Genomic DNA, 20,085 nt, shown 5'->3' on the forward strand with positions numbered 1-20,085 from the left:
TTTTAGCAATGCAATTAGAACATGCTTTGTTTCTAACAAGCCAAAAGCCTGTTCTTCGTGTGATGGACAGACTTTTTACTAATGGCAACTCCCCAACTTGTTGAAACGTAAAGCACTTCTAACTGTCACTACAGTTGCTCAGGTTATTTCAGTCATTTCCCACTGCCATGCATGTGATCTACTGGTGAATTTAATAAGTCATTTTTTTATCCAAACACTCTGTGATTTCTACCACTTTTTTCATTTTTCCATGATTTTTGATAGCTTTGTCATGGCTGCTTTTGTAACGTTAGCCAATATTTTCTAACACAAATGATTGCGTTGTCTCCATCTTGCTTGCACCTTGATTTGCACCTGCTCTTTAGAAGCAGAGAAATTTAATGTAAAAATGGACCCTATCTGCGCCTGAAACTAGTCCTAAAAGGCTTAGAACCTCTGGACCTTTATGTTTTATATTTGAGTAAAATGTTGAATGTTTCACAACTCACAGAGCTTTCTATACGCTTGCTTTTGTTTTGTTTATTCACTCAGTAATCCCTCTGTAGCGTAAAAATCGGCTCTCAAGTGCAATGCCCAAAGGAAAAGTGATGTAGACGCTACCTTGATAAGCAGTTCCATTTGGGAGAGATTACCCTAATGCCTACAAAGGCAGCTGTATCTAAAGGAAGCTGCCTTCTACTGTATTACCTAAGTAGGCAGTGGCCTTTAGCCTCTGTTTCCAAAGCCTTTGGAGGTAGCGTCTATGTCATGACACAGCCCATTTCATTTACATTGGATAATACACACCCTGATTGGACTTTCCAAACACTTACATCCTGATTGGACATTTCCCAGTAAGGCCTCTCTCCATAGGACATCACCTCCCACACCACAATGCCGTAACTCCAGGCATCACTGGCTGAGGTGAACTTCCGGTAGGCAATGGCTTCTGGCGCAGTCCACCTGATTGGAATTTTACCTCCCTAGAACACATTAAAAAGGCAAATACATCATTGAAGTTTTATATTTTTCATTTAACTTTGTATGTATTTTACCCATTCTTTCATGTATTTTTTTTATTTCACCATAAAGCACCATTCCATCAATACGGTTTACAACTGTAATATGGTTTAAAATTATACAAACACATGCTTTTCACTGCCAAAAATGAAGAGACTGCTAGGAATAGCTCAGATTTCAAATTTCCTTTATAATAAATAGAGTATACTGTATGACTCATCAAATTCAGGACTTGATCTAGAAAAGAAGAGCAGATAGCATGTATTAATTGCTGTTTGGCACAAAACTGAATGGACCTCCCAATTACAAAAGCAAATGTGAACAGTGCATAGTGTAAAGAGTTAAACCACAGTAAACTGGAACCAGTCCTCAGTTATGTGTCCCTTTGTTTCATCTCCAGTGTTTTCTCGCAGGATGGGGCCTGTATGCATGCCCGTTCAGGGGGTGTCTATCAGACTGCAGGAGTTTCTCTGTGTTCCAGCCCCAGCGCTTGCAAGGGAGAGTAGAGAGCCAAAGCTAATCGTGTCCACGGCCAAGTCACACAACTCCTGCTCCACTTTCTCTAAACACACAGGCTTCGAAAAAATAAACTAGTGTGCAGTCATCCCCTGTGGGATCAGAAAAAAAAGCCAGAGCTCTGCGGGTAGAGAGATTACTCCTAATTGATGTAAAATTCAGCTTTCTCACCAAGGATCATCCTGAGAACTCACTGCTGGTACTTGATGGAAGTGGGTAAGAAACTGACAGGCTTGATGATGTCGTAACTGTGAGACTGAACTCCACTTTGCTGTGGATAACCTTGTGGGACATTACTAACCAGAACACTACCATTTTAAATAAGACTCAACTTTTAACATAAATGCAGTCTAGACAGTGTCTAGTATCATAATAAAACAACCAATGAGTATAATCACTCTTATTTTGAAGTCTTAATTGAATATGTGGTGGGTTTTATGAACACACCACAAAAAGTCTAAAGATATATAATGATATATAATATAAGCTGAACAACATCTTCAAAGTTTATACGCCTATTTAGAATTGACATCTAGAACATGTCCTGTCTGACTTAAGCATGCGTGAACAACATTTGAGAACTTCTGCATTCATTGACTGAAAATAATTCTCATGAGCAGTGACCTTCTGCTAAACTTTTGCTCAGAAGAGTGAAGTCACATATTTTCAGTACTCAATCACATATGGGCATTTCCTGAAATGGTCTTATTTATTTACTCATTTTGGGTCTGCTACATTCTGGACGTGCAGTACAGTAAACTAAGTATACAAAGCAGCACACATCAGCATATGAGGTCATTAACACAGTCCAGGAGGGCTTAGAGTGACAGGACAATGGAGGTATAGTGTGTGGATGAGGGCCTGTGGTTAACGTCACAGCCTTGCTCAGTGTGTTACAAATTCACAGTCGAGTCAAAGCAAGGCCAGAAGCAAACAAATTTTCTTCCCTCTCCCAATATGTGCTCAAACACAACCAGTACCCCAACGATCTGATGAGAGCACCGACAGGACTCAGTTGAGCGACTGTTTACAAAAAGATGCTTGTCGAGCAGTTGTTTACAAAAGACTGGAACATCAAACTTGTGTGTTTGTGCAATTTCTAGTGGTTTATATTCACAGTGTGTTTAATATCTAATAACAGTTTTTTTTTTCCAAATGGCAACCTGTTGTTTGCCAGATTTTTGTTGCAGTATAGAATTTCATGTTTGCCTAAGAATACATATTCAGATAGCACATTTGTGTGGACTTACTGTGGTTAAATAAATAAAGTATCACAACCTACCGTGATTTTTACAAAGTGGTTCTACAAATCTGTTTTTGCATCAGTGACAATCTTACCAGTCTTATGGTAATTAACTATGCAACTTAACGCTTCACACCCATTCTTCTGAACGGTGAGGCTGCCTCTGAGTTATTTACTATGATTTAGGCACATACAGTAGGTTGAGGTGTACTGACTCTTGTTGTGTAGGCGGCCTCGGGGTCGTCCTCCAGCACCCGGGACAGGCCGAAATCGGACACCTTGCACACCAGGTTGCTGTTGACCAGGATGTTGCGGGCGGCCAGGTCCCGGTGGACGTAGCCCATGTCCGAGAGGTACTTCATGCCCGAGGCGATGCCACGCAGCATGCCCACCAGCTGGATCACCGTGAACTGGGCATCATGCCTCTGTCGCAAGGAGGGATGCTCAGTCAGACAAGTGACCGAATGAAAACAGCCCAAAAACACAAGACAGGCAGGATATGTTTGCAGGAAATCACTTGATAACATAGAGATATTTTCACTTTCATATCACGTGTACCTCCATCCAGAACTTATTGCACAGGTATCATTATCTTGATATTGTAACTTGTTGCCATGCCTCCTAGTTCCACTTAACAGTACTCTCTGACCTAGCCTATGCTTACTGAGTGAACTGGACTTACTGTGTTCATGGCTATGAATAACTGTTACATAATGAGTATGTACCTTATTGGACCTGTGTTTTGTAGTTGTTCCAATGACCTTCATGCACTTATTGTACGTCGCTTTGTATGAAAGCGTCTGCCAAATAAATGTAATGTTATGCAATGATAGGAAAAGAGAAAAGAAATGGAGAAGACGAAGCAATGGAGGCAGTGGCTATTGGCTAAGCCTAACAACGGGTTTCACTCACTCGCAAGAAGCTATCCAAGGATCCATTGTCCATGTATTCTGTCACGATCATGACCGGTTTACCTGGGCAGTAAAAGAATTTGATTGATTTACAAGCCTCAGACTTAATATGAGACAAATTATTTTTTATGTATTTTCATCACTGAATGTACGTATAATCATAGATGAAAAGATTTATCAAATTCCCCAAAATTTATGCAATGATAAATTATGTGTTATGTGTTTTATTTAGTCTCAGCCAAACTGGACAAAACAGCTTCCATTAAGAATTTTGCTTTAACAGTGAATACACACAAATTAGACTTGAATGCAACCTAACACCCCAATACTGATAGATTTCAGGTTAAGGTGAAGGCACCACAGTGGAAGCTTCATGGAGATATGCATTTGATGCCTACCCATGCCTTATTGCGATTGGTATGGACTAAATAATAAATTCTTTCATTGTCATTGTAGTTGCAGTGTTGTTGTTATTATTAAAATAAATATGAACACGTAATAAATTAGCGGTTTATTGAAACAAATATATGACATAATGTATCTTTGCTGGTACTTGGGTGTAACTGGTGTTGCACAGTATGTGTGCACTGTGCATATGCTGAACAAGTACAGTATTTGTAACCAGACAAGTATAGCACATGAGTCTGAAGACATTGTTACATTCATATGCTGGACATATGTTGGTACTAAAAACTGAATGAATGAACTCTCCGGAGGGGAAAACAGTATCTATTATACTGCATTTTGATTCATATTCTGTCTTCTAACATGTTTGCAGAGTCTGTAAAAACTGTTATTTTAGCTAACATACAAATCATAAAAAAGAATTTCATGACTGAAAAGCTTTGAAACAGCTGAATAAATATGCAGCAAATAGACTATTTTTTTATTGTGCATTAAGTGTCTGTACTGAGTAAAACACCCCTCCTTTAAATGACAGTGTTTTACTTTCATAGACAGTTTATAGAGTTCACCCCAGTGCACAGTCCTTCTGCAAATGGGCCTGGGTTTTAACGGGCGGTGGAACAAACACTGTATTTCAGAATGGTAAAACTGATAGTTCCTGTTTTAAACAAGTCCAGGCTGTCGCAAACGGGGATAGTCTTCGCGGTTTTGACACATCTGGGCTATCATTTGATCCTCTCCTCGCCAACCACCTCCAGACAACGGTGTCCATTGCTTCTTCGGCTCGAGGTTCTCGTGTGACGCCCATGACAACGTGTAGGCAAGTCCACAGTCGTAACAGTACTTTACAGCAGACGCCATTTCACAAAAAACTTCTTCAAGGATGAGGTGAGGTAAAAGTGATTCAGATGACCCTCAAGGTCAACTGTCACTCTCCAACAGCGAAATCCCTCTCAGTTGCTGAAGAACATAAATTACCGGTTTTATCATCACTATCTTATTTCGATCCTCATTGATGGCCTGTCTTAAAAATGTAGGGGAAAATGCCTTTAAATCACACAAATGAATGCTCGCATTGTCATGATACTGTATGCTTTCCTGACAAATGGTTTCACTTTCTCAGCTGTCCTGCACAGCAATATTAATCAATTTGACACACCAATAAAAAACTGATTTTTATATCTCAAAGTTTACCCTAAACACATTAATGTAACACATTTTAAAGAAGCTTTCATCTCTATATATTTAATGAAAAAAAAGTATATAAATATATATTTACAGGATGGGCAGATTTATATTGACGGGCGATGTGAAATGTTCATTGAAAACATATTTGGAATATCACGTAGTGAAAGTAATGGCCTCAGGAAAGCATCCCATAGATATTGTATATCAGAGTCATACAGCGTCATGGCTGGTTTGGGAGTTCATGACTGGGAGTGTGAGTTGACTTACAACTCAGCCTGCACTTTGTCAAGTCATTTTATCATTCACTCTGCATCATAATAGCTCTTCATCCAAACGGTCATGCACTTGGTTCAACATTACCACTCCTTAAAAGCACTGACATGTCCTACTCCCTATTTTTCATCAGAGATACAGTACATGTTTCTCTCCTTCTCTCACTTATATATATTACAGCCATTTATAGACATAGTTCCTGCATTTTTGAGGATCAAAAGTAACTGGACTGCACTGTGTTTGTATATATATATATATATATATATATATATATATATATATATATACATGATCATCTGTATCTGTTGATCAGTGATTAACGAGGACCAAGTAATAAGTCAATAAATCACCCAGACTCAGTAGTCAAGTGGAGCGAGCCCTCCATCCAATCAAAGCAGTGCTCAATCTCCCCCTCACATGTGTTAAAATCAGGCACAATCTGCATAATGAGTTTGGATCCCAAACATTGAAAGATTTATGTATTGTAAACATGTGCTCATTTTAGATGCAACAATATCTATTCCTTCCTCCTGAAGGACATTGCTAGGATCACAGCTAGGGTTAAACAAAAAAGAAGACTGAAGAGAAAGAGAACCGACTTGGAGTCATTCAGAGGCATGTTAATACCTGGGTCCATCAAAACTGTTCAGACGGATAAAAGGTTTCCAAAAAAGTGTGACAGGTGTTGTAGCAAGTTAAAGGTCGTATCTTTCCTTCAGATGACTTCCCATCATTTCATTCTCATTCTTGAATTGCCATATCAAGATTAAAAGATTGAAATTCCTTTTTTAAAAGAAAGTATTTTTCAAATGACTCATATTTTAAACAATTATTATGAAGGATATGAAGCAATCTTCCTGTGGAGAAAACATGATCTCAGTGTAGACTTTAAAATTGTCTCTGTAAGGGCTGCTGGGTGGCTCAGTCAGTTAAGGCACCACGCTGTAGTGCATGGATGAGGCCCACGGTCTCAGATTGGATCCAGACTGTGACAGCATCAACGAGCTCTACTGGCCGAGGGTATGGGAGGGTTTTGTCTGTTTGGGGGTCTGTATTTCATTGCTCAGACAGTTATGCATCAAAATGGTGATGTGCTGTGGCTGGTAACTTCACTTACTGCGAGTGACCACGCCCTCCAACCTAATGATATTGGGGTGGTCAAACTGTCCCATGATGCTGGCCTCGCTCAGGAAGTCCCGCCTCTGTGTTTCCGTGTATCCCGCCTTGAGGGTTTTGATCGCCACGCAGGTCTCTTTCTTTGAGGGCTGCTTCAGACGGCCGCTGCACACCTCCCCAAACTCACCTGTGAGGGAAGAACAAATAAGCAGGATTAGCGAGAATACAAAATAAGGGGCAGCACACGTATCCTCATACTCTCAACCATGTAGGCTAAACTGAGTTTATTGATATTTAATAGGAGGCACAATCTTGTATTAGATATTTTAAAAAAACACCTGGATGTGAATACCGCCTCTCGCCCAATGCAAGCTGGGATAGGCTCCAGCACCCCCCTGCAACCCTGCCCAAGATAAGCGGGTATAGATAATGGATGGGCGGATCTTGATGTGAGTACAGTATATAAAAAACATCTTGATGTAACAGCAATGAAACTGTAATTTCTGTTGTCTTCAAAAGTAATCAATTCTTTTCAAGGAGCTAAGACTGTGAATTAATGAGAATTATTCATCCAACAAAAAATCATTGTACTTGGTATCTATGTGACAAGTTCCTGTTGCCAGCTTGAAAAACGCTTAGGATGACAGTATGATAACATGAAAACCAGCAAAAATGTTTAATGTACCAGTCATTTACAAAACCACTCATGGGACACTGGGACTCAGTTTGTGTTTGGTCTTATCCACTGAAAACACTACCTAGAAAGTATTTTCAAATGTATTTAATTTATCTTTAGTTGTAATTATCTTGTCTCTAATATGATTTAAATAAAATGCACATTTAATTGCTCAGTAACATACCTATTGGACTCATTTAAACAGTTGGAGTTGGAATTAACACTGAAGATTTTATTGTGCAGTTAGTTATGCATGTTAAGTGATAATAATATACTTCATGACATATATTTAAAGTTAAATTTTTTGTAAAATGTACTTGCTAAGATAATGGCCCTACGGTTTATTTAAAGATAACTCTGGAGAATGCTTCCCTTTGTTTATTTCAGTGCATAACTCTTTTTTTTTCACTGGAGGTTTGAATTGCGTGACATTATCTACCCCAGCGTCAGGCTACAGGGACTCATTGTGCTTGATTTAGAGGGAACTGCGGGGGGTTAAATTTGATATCCCAGGAGGTTGTTTCCCAGGCTCCCTTGCTGCACTGGCACGCACTCCATTAAACCCAGTCAGGCAGTGCGGACGGGCGCTGTGAAGAACTATACAGCACTGCAGGAGTTCGGATAATTGGAACACACCGCCCAGTGAGGTGTTAACTGATTTTCCTTTGCACCGACTGGCACACCTCTTATGATAGATGTTCCAGGTAAATGTCACTTCAAAAACAAAGTTAACAATCCGCTGCATGTGCCTCTGCATTGAACAGAAGCGTTCCCCGCTCGTAGTCGTACCTGCCCCGACCACCTTGTCGATAGCTATGCAAGAGGCGTCCAGTTCTCTGGCAAATTCATGGATGGCCTGACTTGGGTCCTCGTAAGTGTGTGGGTCCACATAGGTCCGGATCCCTGGAAGTCTCACTGTAAGATGAATAGTTGAATGCATGTTAGGTTTTCATGATTATATCACACCCACTTGGGCATGCAAGTGGGGGGGGGGAGGGGAGTGGAGTGTGGGGTTATAGTCAAGTGGCAACACCACACAAAATTGTATGGATAGGATTTTAATATAGTACACGAAATTTGCGTTGGTACATATAAGTGATTGGATGCTCTTTGAACAAGAAAATGTTAATAAAAAGCTGCGTAAATTAATATAGATATAACATTGACATAATTGTTGTTTTGAACTGGTCTCACAGTGAAAAAGTCAAATATTAAATTGACACTGATTTAAGTTAGGGACATATACAGATTTACATAATGTAAGAAAGAAAGACACATATGCATGCAGACAGACAGGCATACACTTACAGTGGCCATTACCAAAGGGAAGTCTTTTTTCATCTGGGTGTTTTGATTTACTGTACCCACAAAACCTGCAGGTAAAAATGGTCAAAGAGAATTACACGATGTTAAGCAACACTATAAAGTCGATTTGAACCTACAGAATTATACATCAAATCATAACTTTAATGGAAATAACTACACAGCAGCTGTGTGTAGATAACAGGTTTTGCATGACTGTTTTACATGCTGTATGTGCGCAACTTAAAATAATTTAAGCAGTAAAGGCTGTTAAAATCAGCTGTTTATGCTGTTTGTCTTACAACTAATTTTACAAAGCAGGACAATGAAGATAAAAAAATACATAATGTACCAAGCCATGTATAGGAATAGGAATGCTGTTCTCAACAGAAATCCAGTTAAACGGACAAGCTATGGAATAGCTAATCAGGAATCCATTGAGGTAAATTACATTCTGCTAATTTAACAGATGCTCTAAACCAGAGTGAATTACATACCAAAGTGCATGAGTGATTTTGCATATGATAAACACCAGTCCCGGAGAGCTGTTTTTTTTTTTGTTTTTTTTAAACTTCCTTTCAGTTAGCAGCCTTCAATGTAGGCCTTGGAAACAAGATATGTAGGCCTTTTAGCCAATCAGTTACCAAAATGTGCCACTGAATTGCTGAAACAGACCAAGATCTAGCCAACAATGTGGCCTTCTAGGTGTTTGAGATCCCAAGTATAGCATGTGTGAGTAGCGCTACTGAAAAGGGTCTTCCAGATAAAGTGCCTCATGCCAGCTGTGGTTGAATCCCAACAGATTGAGCACTGACCTGCCCAGGAGCAGGTACACCACCACCGACAGGAGGATAATGGCTACAGCCGAGGAAATGGCTATCAGCACCACCTGGCTGTTCTCACTGGAGATGGAGAAGGCTAGAGAGAAAGAGGACAGAGGCTTGACTTACTCAATATCAGATAATAGCCAAATATCCACCCCTCACCCACAACTTCCCCCAACCCCAAGGGGAAAAAACTGGTTCTTCTTATATAAATATAAATATAAAGAAAAAGAAAATAATAACATTATACTTAAAGTAACTCCATGGCAGCTTACACAGCGATGTTATGCCTCCAGAGGTTGTATGTGAGTATATTACATGATTATTCATCAATTTCAATACTCTTCAAGTTTATTTACTTTAATCTTATTTTCAGTTGGAACATGGCACATGCAACCCGATGCTGTTAAGCTCAAGGAAAGTATGAGCACAATAAAAGAACAAACTAAAAATGTTTATAATTGTGAATAAACACTATAATGTGCACATATGTACAGCCTCCGGAAATAGAATGTTGCTGCACAAGCTGCTTTGGAGTTACTTAAAGTGCATTTTCTTGCTTGGGACCACAAACCCCCTAATGCCTATATACCAGCCATTGTAAATCTGGCAAGTCATCAAAAACTTCCAAAACATTCTTCATCACACACAAAAATGGCCTGGGCCAATTGAAACCATACACTAAAACTTAAATAATATCATAAAATCACAGAAAGTGAACTATCCCTTTCACCACAATGCCCCTGTCAAACTTCCACACACACAAAAAAAATAACTGGTACTGGTAAATTTGGCCACATATTCATCCTACCCTACATCTGATTGGCTACACAATCCCTTGCCTTTTCTAACAACTTTGATTTCCTAGATTTGGTTAGATATAGGTATTAAAAAAAATAAATAAATAAATAAGTTCCGTAAGTAAATACACAATAAACAGTGTGCTGCTGGAGGTGCTTACAGTCGGGACTGGTCTCAAACTCAAACTTGCGGCTGCTGGCTCCATACCCAGCAGCAGTGCGAGCGCGTATCTGCAGCAGGTAGACGGTGTCCGGTTTCAGCCCGTTTAGAGTAACGTTGGTGCCTTTCGCCCTCAGGATAGTATAACTTGTCTCTTGCTCCTGCTTCAGAACACACACACACAGACACACACACACATGCACACACACACATACACACACAAATACAGATACAGACACATTCACGCATGCACACACACGAACAGACACACACACACATACAGATACAGACACATTCACGCATGCACACAAACACACACCCAAATACACACACACACACACACAGAAAAAAAGCAAAGTAAACAAGCTGACATGATACTGACATTCAGGTATAAAGGGTCCAGGTTTATAGTTGCTACATGCTGATAGCTCACATTTATACCAGGCGAAGTTCTCACTCAAAGTGTCAGGTCAGTCCACTGTGCAAAAATAAATAAATTAAAAAAATGAAAAATATGCGTTTATAATCAAGTGCACCCTTGAGCCCTGGAGATGGTGCCAGCTAGTCATGATAAATTACCAACTCTATTTTTTATGGCTTTTTCTTAAGGACTGCACTGTGGAGAACCTTTCCAGCAGTGAAACAACAGAAGATTTACTGGAAATCTTTACATCCATGGCATTATTTCCAGATGTGCCTGTGACTGTGAGAAATCAAGAGGGGAAATAAGGAAGCAGCATAGCTCGCAATAATGCTAAACCCATTAAAAAACAAAGTCATCTGTGTAATATCACATTTTAAGCTTTCACTCTCATATCCAATGATTATTTTGTGCATTTGACAAGGCATTAGAGGCGGCAATGAATATCCTCTCATTTTGAGTAATTGAGATAGACAAAAAACATTAACACATAATTTGACCTCTAAACTTTTTAAATTACTAGATTATCAGGTTTGAAATCAGTGCTTCAGTTTTCACGGGGAAGAAAAACATAGATATACGTTTTGACATTCAAATAAATAAGCTTTACCAAGGCTTATAAACTTACTCTTTTGTTTCTGGTCTTAAAAAAAAAATACTATCACATATGCACCTGGATATTTACTGAAGCAATTCACTTTAAGTACCTTGTTCAAAGGTACAACAGCAGTACCCCACCTGGAACTCAAGCCTGCAACCCCTGAGTTAAACATTCTAGTTCCCACACTGCTAGAGGACACTTTCTGTGTCACAAGGTATACTCTCCTCTTTCATCACTGTCACGCCATCCTTGTCTGCAGAAGGAGCTACACAGCTGAAACACACTCACTTCTGTAATGCACCCGACCACAAATATAAGTGAAAACATTGCCTACTCAACAGGTAGAGAAAGTGCCAAAGCATGGGAAGGAGCATCTGTCACTGACAACAGCTAGAGATCTTTTGACATAAGGTAAGCAGATACCCGATGCATGAACTTAAATATGTCTTGAAGGGAAATACATTTATATTTCATTTCAGAAGTATAAATATATTGTGGATGTCTGTCATATACAGGGCATTTTATTGAAAATATAGGCCAAATAAATAGAAATAATAAACTTATCCAACACATAATACAACGTAATTGAGCCTTTCTTTATCATGAAAAAAATATACTTCATATTGTTCATTAATTTTTCAAACAGCAAATATAAGGTTTATAAGGTTTATGTGCTTGCTCATACATTCCTGATATGTGCCTTTTCTCAATTTCTTTTTTAATCGGAGGAATAAGGTTTTACTATACTATTCTATTTATTCTATATTCTATTTATTTAAATTACATACATTTATATTAACTTATGATATGTGTGTGAAACTGATGCAGTTGATACTAAGGAACCCCAGCCGACTATCCAAAGGGACAAATACAGTTATGACTCACCACTGCGTATTCCAATCCACAGCTGATGATACAGTCGAAACATGAGCAAGAGACTTCTAAGCTATAAGCCCCTGGTGTCAGAGTTAGTGATATTACAAACTGATATAGTTAGATTGTTTCATTGTTTTCATTGATTTAAATTTTCTTTTCTTTTGTTGCATTTCAAAATCTTACTTTTTTATGTTCATATGTTCATGCATACATATGTTCATACATACATTTTATGTTCATATTTTCAGCATGTGATCCCCAGAGAAAACATGTAACCTGGCCCATAGCAACTGCAACATGTCTTTGTCTTGCCACACTACACTACAGTGGCTGCAGTCTTGAATCAAGATTGAGTACTTTGTGCACATTCAAGTGCATACAAAAAAGGGCTCACTTTTAAGTCAATGGTTTTTGTTCTCAATGTCATGTCAGATGAAAACAATTTGTCTGCCCTAGGTGGCATGCTCCCACATTTAATCTGCAGATCTTTTCACAGATTGTCAGAGTTTCCTGCTTACAAATTCAAGTGACCACAAAAAAATCAAACGTGCCTAAAATCTTCCTGCCAAAGGTTTCCTAACTATACGTCCCAAAGTTTATCAACCCTTGCTATGTGGTTCAACAAGGCATGCGATTGTTACTTTTACAAGAGCACAGAACTAGAGGAAGCTAATATATATTTAATGTGCTACTTTGACAATAAAAATGTTGCAATCTAGGCATCTCACTTCTCTGTCTGTAGGAGAAAAAAATATGTAAAGCATTCTCTGCACCAAGTTAGAGCGTAAATAAACACTCTCTGATACAGTACAAAAGACCTGTGTCTCTATTTTTCTTACTGTGAGATAAGATAAAAACAGAGCAACCACTGAAACCTACTTCATTTTTTGTTTATCAACAACTAAAATTTCTCTACATATTGTTAAACAACCATACATTTTAAACCAATTTTGGGACACTGTAATTTGAAGAAAATACAAATCTGCATGACCTGCAATATTTAGAATTTTTTTTTTCCCATCACTAGAACAACCATTATTCTTCATTTAAAGTCAAAGCCTGTGACTCTCCTAGAACAATCCTGCCCTGGCCTGCTTGGTGCCAAAATTCATTCAAACCCTTGAAAAATAGCAACAAATACAAATACGGGGTTTAGAGAAATTAATGCATTCCTCATTCGTCAACAATGAAAATATTACCGAAACACCTCCAGGCAACAGCATATTTTTCATGTAATTGCAGAGGGAAAACAATATATATATATATATATATATATATATATATATATATATATATATTAGACAAATTAAAGGAAAAACCAACATAAAATGTCTTATTAAGTTATTAAGGTGTTGTGTCACCACAAGCTAGAAGAACAGCTTCAATGCACCTTGGCATAGATTCAAGTCTCTGGAACTCTACTGGAGGGATGGAACAGCATTCTTCCAAAATATATTCCCTCATTTGGTGTTTTGATGATGGTGGTGGAGAGTGCTGTCTAACACGTCAGTCCAAAAATCTCAGATATGTGTTCAATTGGGTTGAGATCTGGGGACTGTGCAGACCATAGAATATGATTCACATCATTTTCATACTCAAACCATTCTGTGACTCCTTGTGCCCTGTGGGTGGGGGCACTGTCATACTGGAAGAGACCACTCCCATCAGAATAAAAATGTTTCATCATAGGACAAAGGTGATCACTCAGAATATCTTGGTATTGATTTGCAGTGACCATTCCCTCTAAATGGACCCAAACCATGCCAGGAAAATGACCCCCCACAGCATATCAGAGAAACTGAACCCCCTCACTGTAGGGATCAAACATGTCACAGAGCATGATAGGATGTTAATTGCTTAATTGTATCATGCGGTACACCTGTATGGAAGCATCTGCATTTGTATTTCTCCACTCATTTATTCCGGTTTTTCCTTTGACACCCACATATATATCAAATGCATGAAATCATTTTTGTCCCCTCAATCAGAATTGTTTTTGCATTCTTCTTTGACTTTGAAAAACATTTCCAATCGTCTTTTTCATCCTTTTCAGGTTCAGACCCTGAAAGGGAGGGATTTTCGGATTAGTAGAATGTTTTCTTGTGATTTCTTGCTTCTCACTTGGGAACATTTTTCTTGAGTTCGGACCACAGATGTTTGATTGAACTGTGGTCTGGAAATTGCACTGACTAGCCCAGTCTTACCTTACTAATTTCTTTGTATACCTTTGTGCATGTTTTGAATCAGAATAATTCAGAAACATCCCTTTTTCAACATCGTTTGAGCTGTTTAGTAGCGGGCACACGATTCTAATCCTCGTCCTGGTATGCATTTGAATCCATATGTCCCTCAATTTTTACAAGGCCACCAGGTGCAAATAAAAAAAAGGAAAATAAAATTCATACAGCTCCATATTTCACAGTGATGACATCTTTCTCAATAAAAGAGTCCCATTTCTGACATCAAATTCTAGATTCAGATTCAACTTCGTCAATATATTTTTAATTAACTACAGCATTGTATTGATACTAATATTTCATTTAAACAAATTTGCGTTTATCACAGCATTACAAATGTTTGTGAGGGCACTGGGCTGTGCTTATTTTTAAAAGGGGTTTCTAATTACTACAATGAACACAGCAATGATTCATTATAGACACACTTCTGTACTTTTGGTCAGACTGCGATACTTTCACCTGTGTTGTATAATCAAGGGACGTCTATAATCAAGAGACCTCTACAGGCACAAAATGGATGCCCCTGGCCTTTTGTTTGTCTCTGGTTTTTCCAACCATGAGGAAATTCTCAAAATAGTCTATAATTACAGGACAACATCCAGTAGCTGGAGGGATTAGGTTTCACCTTGGATTTAAAGATTTTTTCTCTGTGGTTTTGCTATCAGTTGCTATTACATTTTGGAAACAGACTATTATCTAGTGGAAGTAGACTGATGAAGACAAAATCTGTAAACTTTATTAAATTCTCCCAAAGCAAGCTAAATGCATCATTAAACATGAATGGTTCAACATTTTGACCTGAAATGTTTTCTTCAGGTATGGCTTATATATATATATATACTGTATACCTGACCTATACCTGGCTATACCTGAGAAAGAACAAATTGTTTCTGTACAGCTGAACAGTGTGTAGGAGCCTCTGTTTCTCTTTATTCAGTCTCTGCTGTTCTTAAAATAAGCAATATATTATTTTTATTATCGTGCTGTTGCATTTATCACATTACTTTTTATTTGTTACTGTTGTTGTTTTGGCTCACTCTGTTTCTGTTGACTCAAGAAAAATAGGATGAATTAATGAAAGATTTCACACCGAAGCGTATTACAGTACCACCCAGAGACATGGGCAGCACAGCCTGCCTGCAACAGGATGAAAAGAAAATAAAAAATGATTTTGCTTACACTAATAGGCGGTTCATGGCAGAGTCATGACATTCGCACAGTGTGGGAGTCTGACTAAGCATTCTTAAAGATAAGAAAAAACTTGGGCACCGGGGTCCTTGCCAACAACTATTTTTTAAAACTTGTTTTTTTTATTTTTTTGCTAACAGTATGAGCTGTTGGTAAATATGCCTTTTGCTTCAACCTAGCTTCACTGAGGTATTCCTCAAAGAAGTGTGTCCTCCCAGAATAAAACACAGAATAAGAAAAAGAATGGTTCTGACCATGCTCAAAAGGGCCATTTTTCTTACACAGATTGAAAATATCCACATTGTTGATTTCAGACTAAAATGTCACCAACAATTCATCACTCGGCCCACAGAAGGCCAGTACGTTGCTGTGCGCTAATTTTCACACTGAGCCCTTGAAGACACATTTATTGTTAACAGTAAACCTTTGCCCCATTAAAGCTGGCCTTTTACCCTTTCTCTTGACAGCATCACCATGCAGAAAAGTAACTGCCCACCAAGGAAGACGTTGTTCTTCAATTTCAACATGCGTTATAACGTTGCACGATGGCATGCTCATTGTGAGACAGCCAATGAAATGGAAAAATGAACTTAATAATAACGAAAGAAATGTCTAATATCATAGCATTCTAAAGATGTAGCAGTATTTATTACATGATACTGCAATGATACACACAATAAAGAAATTTCTAGCTAGCATTTACTATAGATTTGAAAATCATTTTAATTTATTATATTCTATTATATCAAAGCAAAGTATTTGTAGCCTAAGAATGCATAACCCCCTGCCCTCTCCAAAAAATAAAATAAAAATAAAATAAAATGTATTTCATTATACAATGTTTATCACACTCTAATGTTTCTGCTGTAAAGATTTTTTTCATGCTCTTAGTCTTTGCGTGAAAACTCTTGCTACAAGTCTGCACCAGCTTCCTCAGCCTCAGCCTACACAGGACTAGGCCCTCACACATTAGAACTAAAAAGCACTATTAAAATACCACATCATTTGGATTACAATTTATGCGTTTACTTGAAACACAAGACGACAAGAAGTTTTAACGTTTCATAGGTGCTGGAGGTAGACCTGCAGACTGTATTCAAAGCAAGTACACTTAATAGTTCATTAACTAATAATTCAATGTTTTGGCCTGGAAAATTATTTGTCAGGTATGGCTCACACACACTGCACTGTATACCTGACCTATACCTGCGTATACCTGATAAAGACCTTTCCAGGTTGAAACATTGCTACAATTAAACAGCATGCAGGAGCTTCTTTTTCTTAGCATGCCAGATCCCTTGTGTAACATTTTAACCTTCAGTTAAAACAGATGACCTAACAGTGTTCTGCTCTCACCTTCTCATAGAACTTGACCTCGTAGTCCAGGATGATGCCATTGGGCCTCTCAGGCTCCAGCCAGGACAAGGAGATGCTGTTCCGCGATGTCCGGTCCTTCCTGATCACTGCCACTGCCGACGGAGCTTCAGAGGGAGACACACTATATGACTCATCTTAACCGTGTTTCTTTTGGCCTAGATTTAAAGTTTGCAGGAACCTGCAGGAAGTTCCCAGGTTTTATCATTCCAGTACGTATCTAGCAAATTGTTAACTTGCCTGCATTAACTATGAGAGAGAGAGAGAGAGAGATGGTTCTTTAAGGCGGGGTGAGTGAGAGAGCATGTGTGTGTGTGTGTGTGTGTGTGCTATGCATCTTGTTCAAGCAAATACAGCACATTGGATTTTACATTTGAGAGACCATAACCAAGGGCCTTCTGTCACTGCTCAAAAACCTGCAAGGCAAAACCTTACCGCATCCCCAACCAGTAGGGCCAGGAGATATGATATGTCTGAAGGCCCTTCCCCATTCTCTGTGAAAAATATTGCACCACCGTTGGACTCCACATGGCCCCAGTTAGCTGTCACAATTCAAAGTTAGAACTCCATAAGTCCATCTCCTCGTCTCTGAACCTATCCCCCTTCTCCTACTTTCCATCCTGTTTATCTTTATATTTTATGGCTCAGTAATAGCCAGGCAGCATAGAGGCAGTAAAGGAATCTGACTGCCCCACATTTTTCAGTTTATTTGAACACAGGAAAAATGTTGTTCTTTTTAAACATTGAGACTTTCTTTGATTGCGATTACGCCGTTCAAGTCCACCTCTTCCCCGAGTTTTCCCTTTTAATGAATCCAGATGGGCCTGAGTCCAGAGTCTGTTTCTACTCGACCTCCCTTTTCCGATAGGGAGTCGCCGTGGCCGTATCCATGATTTACACTGCCGGGACGGCAAGTTCTTCTGACTCTCCCTATCTGCCTGCACTTTCTCAATGACATATAAAATATGTACACTGTAAAATATGTTATCTGCCTGAATGACATATCCTACGATGAGTTTTACAACTGAAAGAGTACTGTAGGGCTTTGGCATGCTGTTGAGAAGATCCAGCTTGCCAATCATTCCTGTCATGGATACTTTAAAGGCAGTTAACAATAAAAAATAAAAAAATGGATAGACTATCGTAAAGTCGCTTAGCTTTTATTAGGCTGGCTGCTCTTGATCCAGGTTGCAAACATTTCACTCACCATTGCCTGATCACTTGAGAGTCAAGTAAAAACCAGTGAGCTCCAATTAGTGATACACTGATACAGCAAGACTTGCAAGTACATAACATGTCCCTGACTTTTCCTTTTTCCATTCCAACATTAAAATAGATGGAAATATATCCTTGTCTTTTAAGTACTTTCAGTGACCGTGGGAACCCTCAAGGACATAAAATCTGTCAACAGTACTGAGGGATTGGTTTGGTCGGGGATAACTTCTGTGGGTGATCCTCTATATGGCAGATGATTTCAATATCCACACCCTCACTATGTTTCAGAATTGGTCACAGGGGGCGATGCGGGCTAACACAAGGGTTCACACACTCACACACGCGTCTCCCGGTCCCACTTGCATTTTACAAGATCATAAAATTTGTCAGAATATCTGTCCAAGCACAAGAGAGCATCGCAATGGCAGTGGTTCACATTCTCAAGCATTCTGGAGGGCCCTGCTGTGGTCATAAATACCCTTTTAGGTACAGTGTTTATTTGTGGGATGGGATCATTGCTTTAGACATTATTTACCCAACCTCTTATTATTATTTACTCAGCGGTCTGGATCAAATAGAGTTACTGTAAATGAAAGGAAGAGATGTTAATATTAGGATTTTACAATGTTTTTTCCCAGCTGTATATATGTTTGTGTATGTACGTATGTGTATGTCCGCGCCTATGGTTTTGTGTATGTTTGTGTGTGCGTGTGTGTGAGTGTTTGTGTGTGTAAATAAATTGCTGTTATTATGCTGACCCTTCATGACCTGAAAATGGTGCGGTCTTTGTTATATATTAATCCAAATTCATTCTTCAAAGCTTCTTCACTGTCACCTCTCAACTGACCAACAGACAGCTCAGCACTTCACTTATTTATCCAGGAACACTCTTTTGTAGAGAAGTCCCCTTAACCTCTGCTTAATAGCCCTGGGTAGTATATAAAAATGTTGATGAGGCCTGAAAAATCAGTATTAAAAACATAATAAATCAATTAACAATATACTAATCTACAGTTACTGCCATGGGAAAATATGACTTAGTTCCCCAGTGAGAAAGCGGGGCTCACCAGTCATCAGCATCACCGCTATGGCTGTGCGACAGACTCTGCCTCTCTACTCGCTCTCTACCCCGGAAAAAAGTAGATACAAATCAAGAAGCCAGGGTTGAGAGCTTAATCTGTATTTACTGGCCATCTTTTTCCGAAGCTTATAACTCCGTCATTTCAAAGTGAGCGTGTCTTTTTAAATGTGGGCTGTAATAAGGCACAGCTGTGCTAACACGCAGATGTGCTCGAGCCCCCGCTATTGAGTGATTTGTGGAAGCATGCCAAGTTAGCTGCAGCACCTCCCAGAGTGGGCTCTTGAATCTGGTGGAGCCTCGATGGGCTATCACACGACGTTCGGAGAAGAAAGAATTCTATATATATATATATGCTTCCTGGCATGCAGCCGGATATTAGCATGAAAATGAAATTAGATTGTGATGACACGGCACTCAATTTTAGCTTATTTGTTTTATGTTTCAGGATGTTAGCATTAAAAATATTATACATTAAGGCCAATACTTGTGATATTTCCTATGAGAAAACATTAACGTAGGTGGGAACATAAGTTTCAAAATTTTCTCACACTGTAAAATTCCATCTGCGTTTTTTAAGTTGATAAACCAGTCACGGATTTACTTGTGCACTCAGAACAAGACATTAATCCACAAGGTGTTGAAGTGTACTGATATCTGAGATTAGACGGGCCAAACAATG

At 38.8% G+C, this 20,085-nt stretch overlaps 1 protein-coding gene across 3 annotated transcripts in view; it reads right to left on the reverse strand.

Annotated features, from left to right (window-relative positions):
• LOC135250496 (ephrin type-A receptor 3-like) overlaps positions 1 to 20,085 on the reverse strand; it is an 85,421-nt gene that overhangs the window by 15,424 nt on the left and 49,912 nt on the right. For 2 of the 3 annotated variants that reach the window (XM_064326822.1, XM_064326824.1), the window contains exons 6-14: positions 17,093 to 17,217; positions 10,415 to 10,577; positions 9,445 to 9,547; positions 8,636 to 8,700; positions 8,117 to 8,242; positions 6,653 to 6,838; positions 3,671 to 3,732; positions 2,974 to 3,183; positions 813 to 962 (exon numbers count right to left, since the gene is read on the reverse strand). In XM_064326822.1, coding sequence (XP_064182892.1) covers positions 813 to 962; positions 2,974 to 3,183; positions 3,671 to 3,732; positions 6,653 to 6,838; positions 8,117 to 8,242; positions 8,636 to 8,700; positions 9,445 to 9,547; positions 10,415 to 10,577; positions 17,093 to 17,217 — 1,190 coding nt within the window. The remainder of the gene's footprint in view (positions 1 to 812; positions 963 to 2,973; positions 3,184 to 3,670; positions 3,733 to 6,652; positions 6,839 to 8,116; positions 8,243 to 8,635; positions 8,701 to 9,444; positions 9,548 to 10,414; positions 10,578 to 17,092; positions 17,218 to 20,085) is intronic. The other variant, XM_064326823.1, reaches the window with a different exon arrangement.

The sequence above is a fragment of the Anguilla rostrata genome, chromosome 3 (genome assembly GCF_018555375.3).
Source record: "Anguilla rostrata isolate EN2019 chromosome 3, ASM1855537v3, whole genome shotgun sequence".
NCBI classification, from domain to species: domain Eukaryota; kingdom Metazoa; phylum Chordata; class Actinopteri; order Anguilliformes; family Anguillidae; genus Anguilla; species Anguilla rostrata.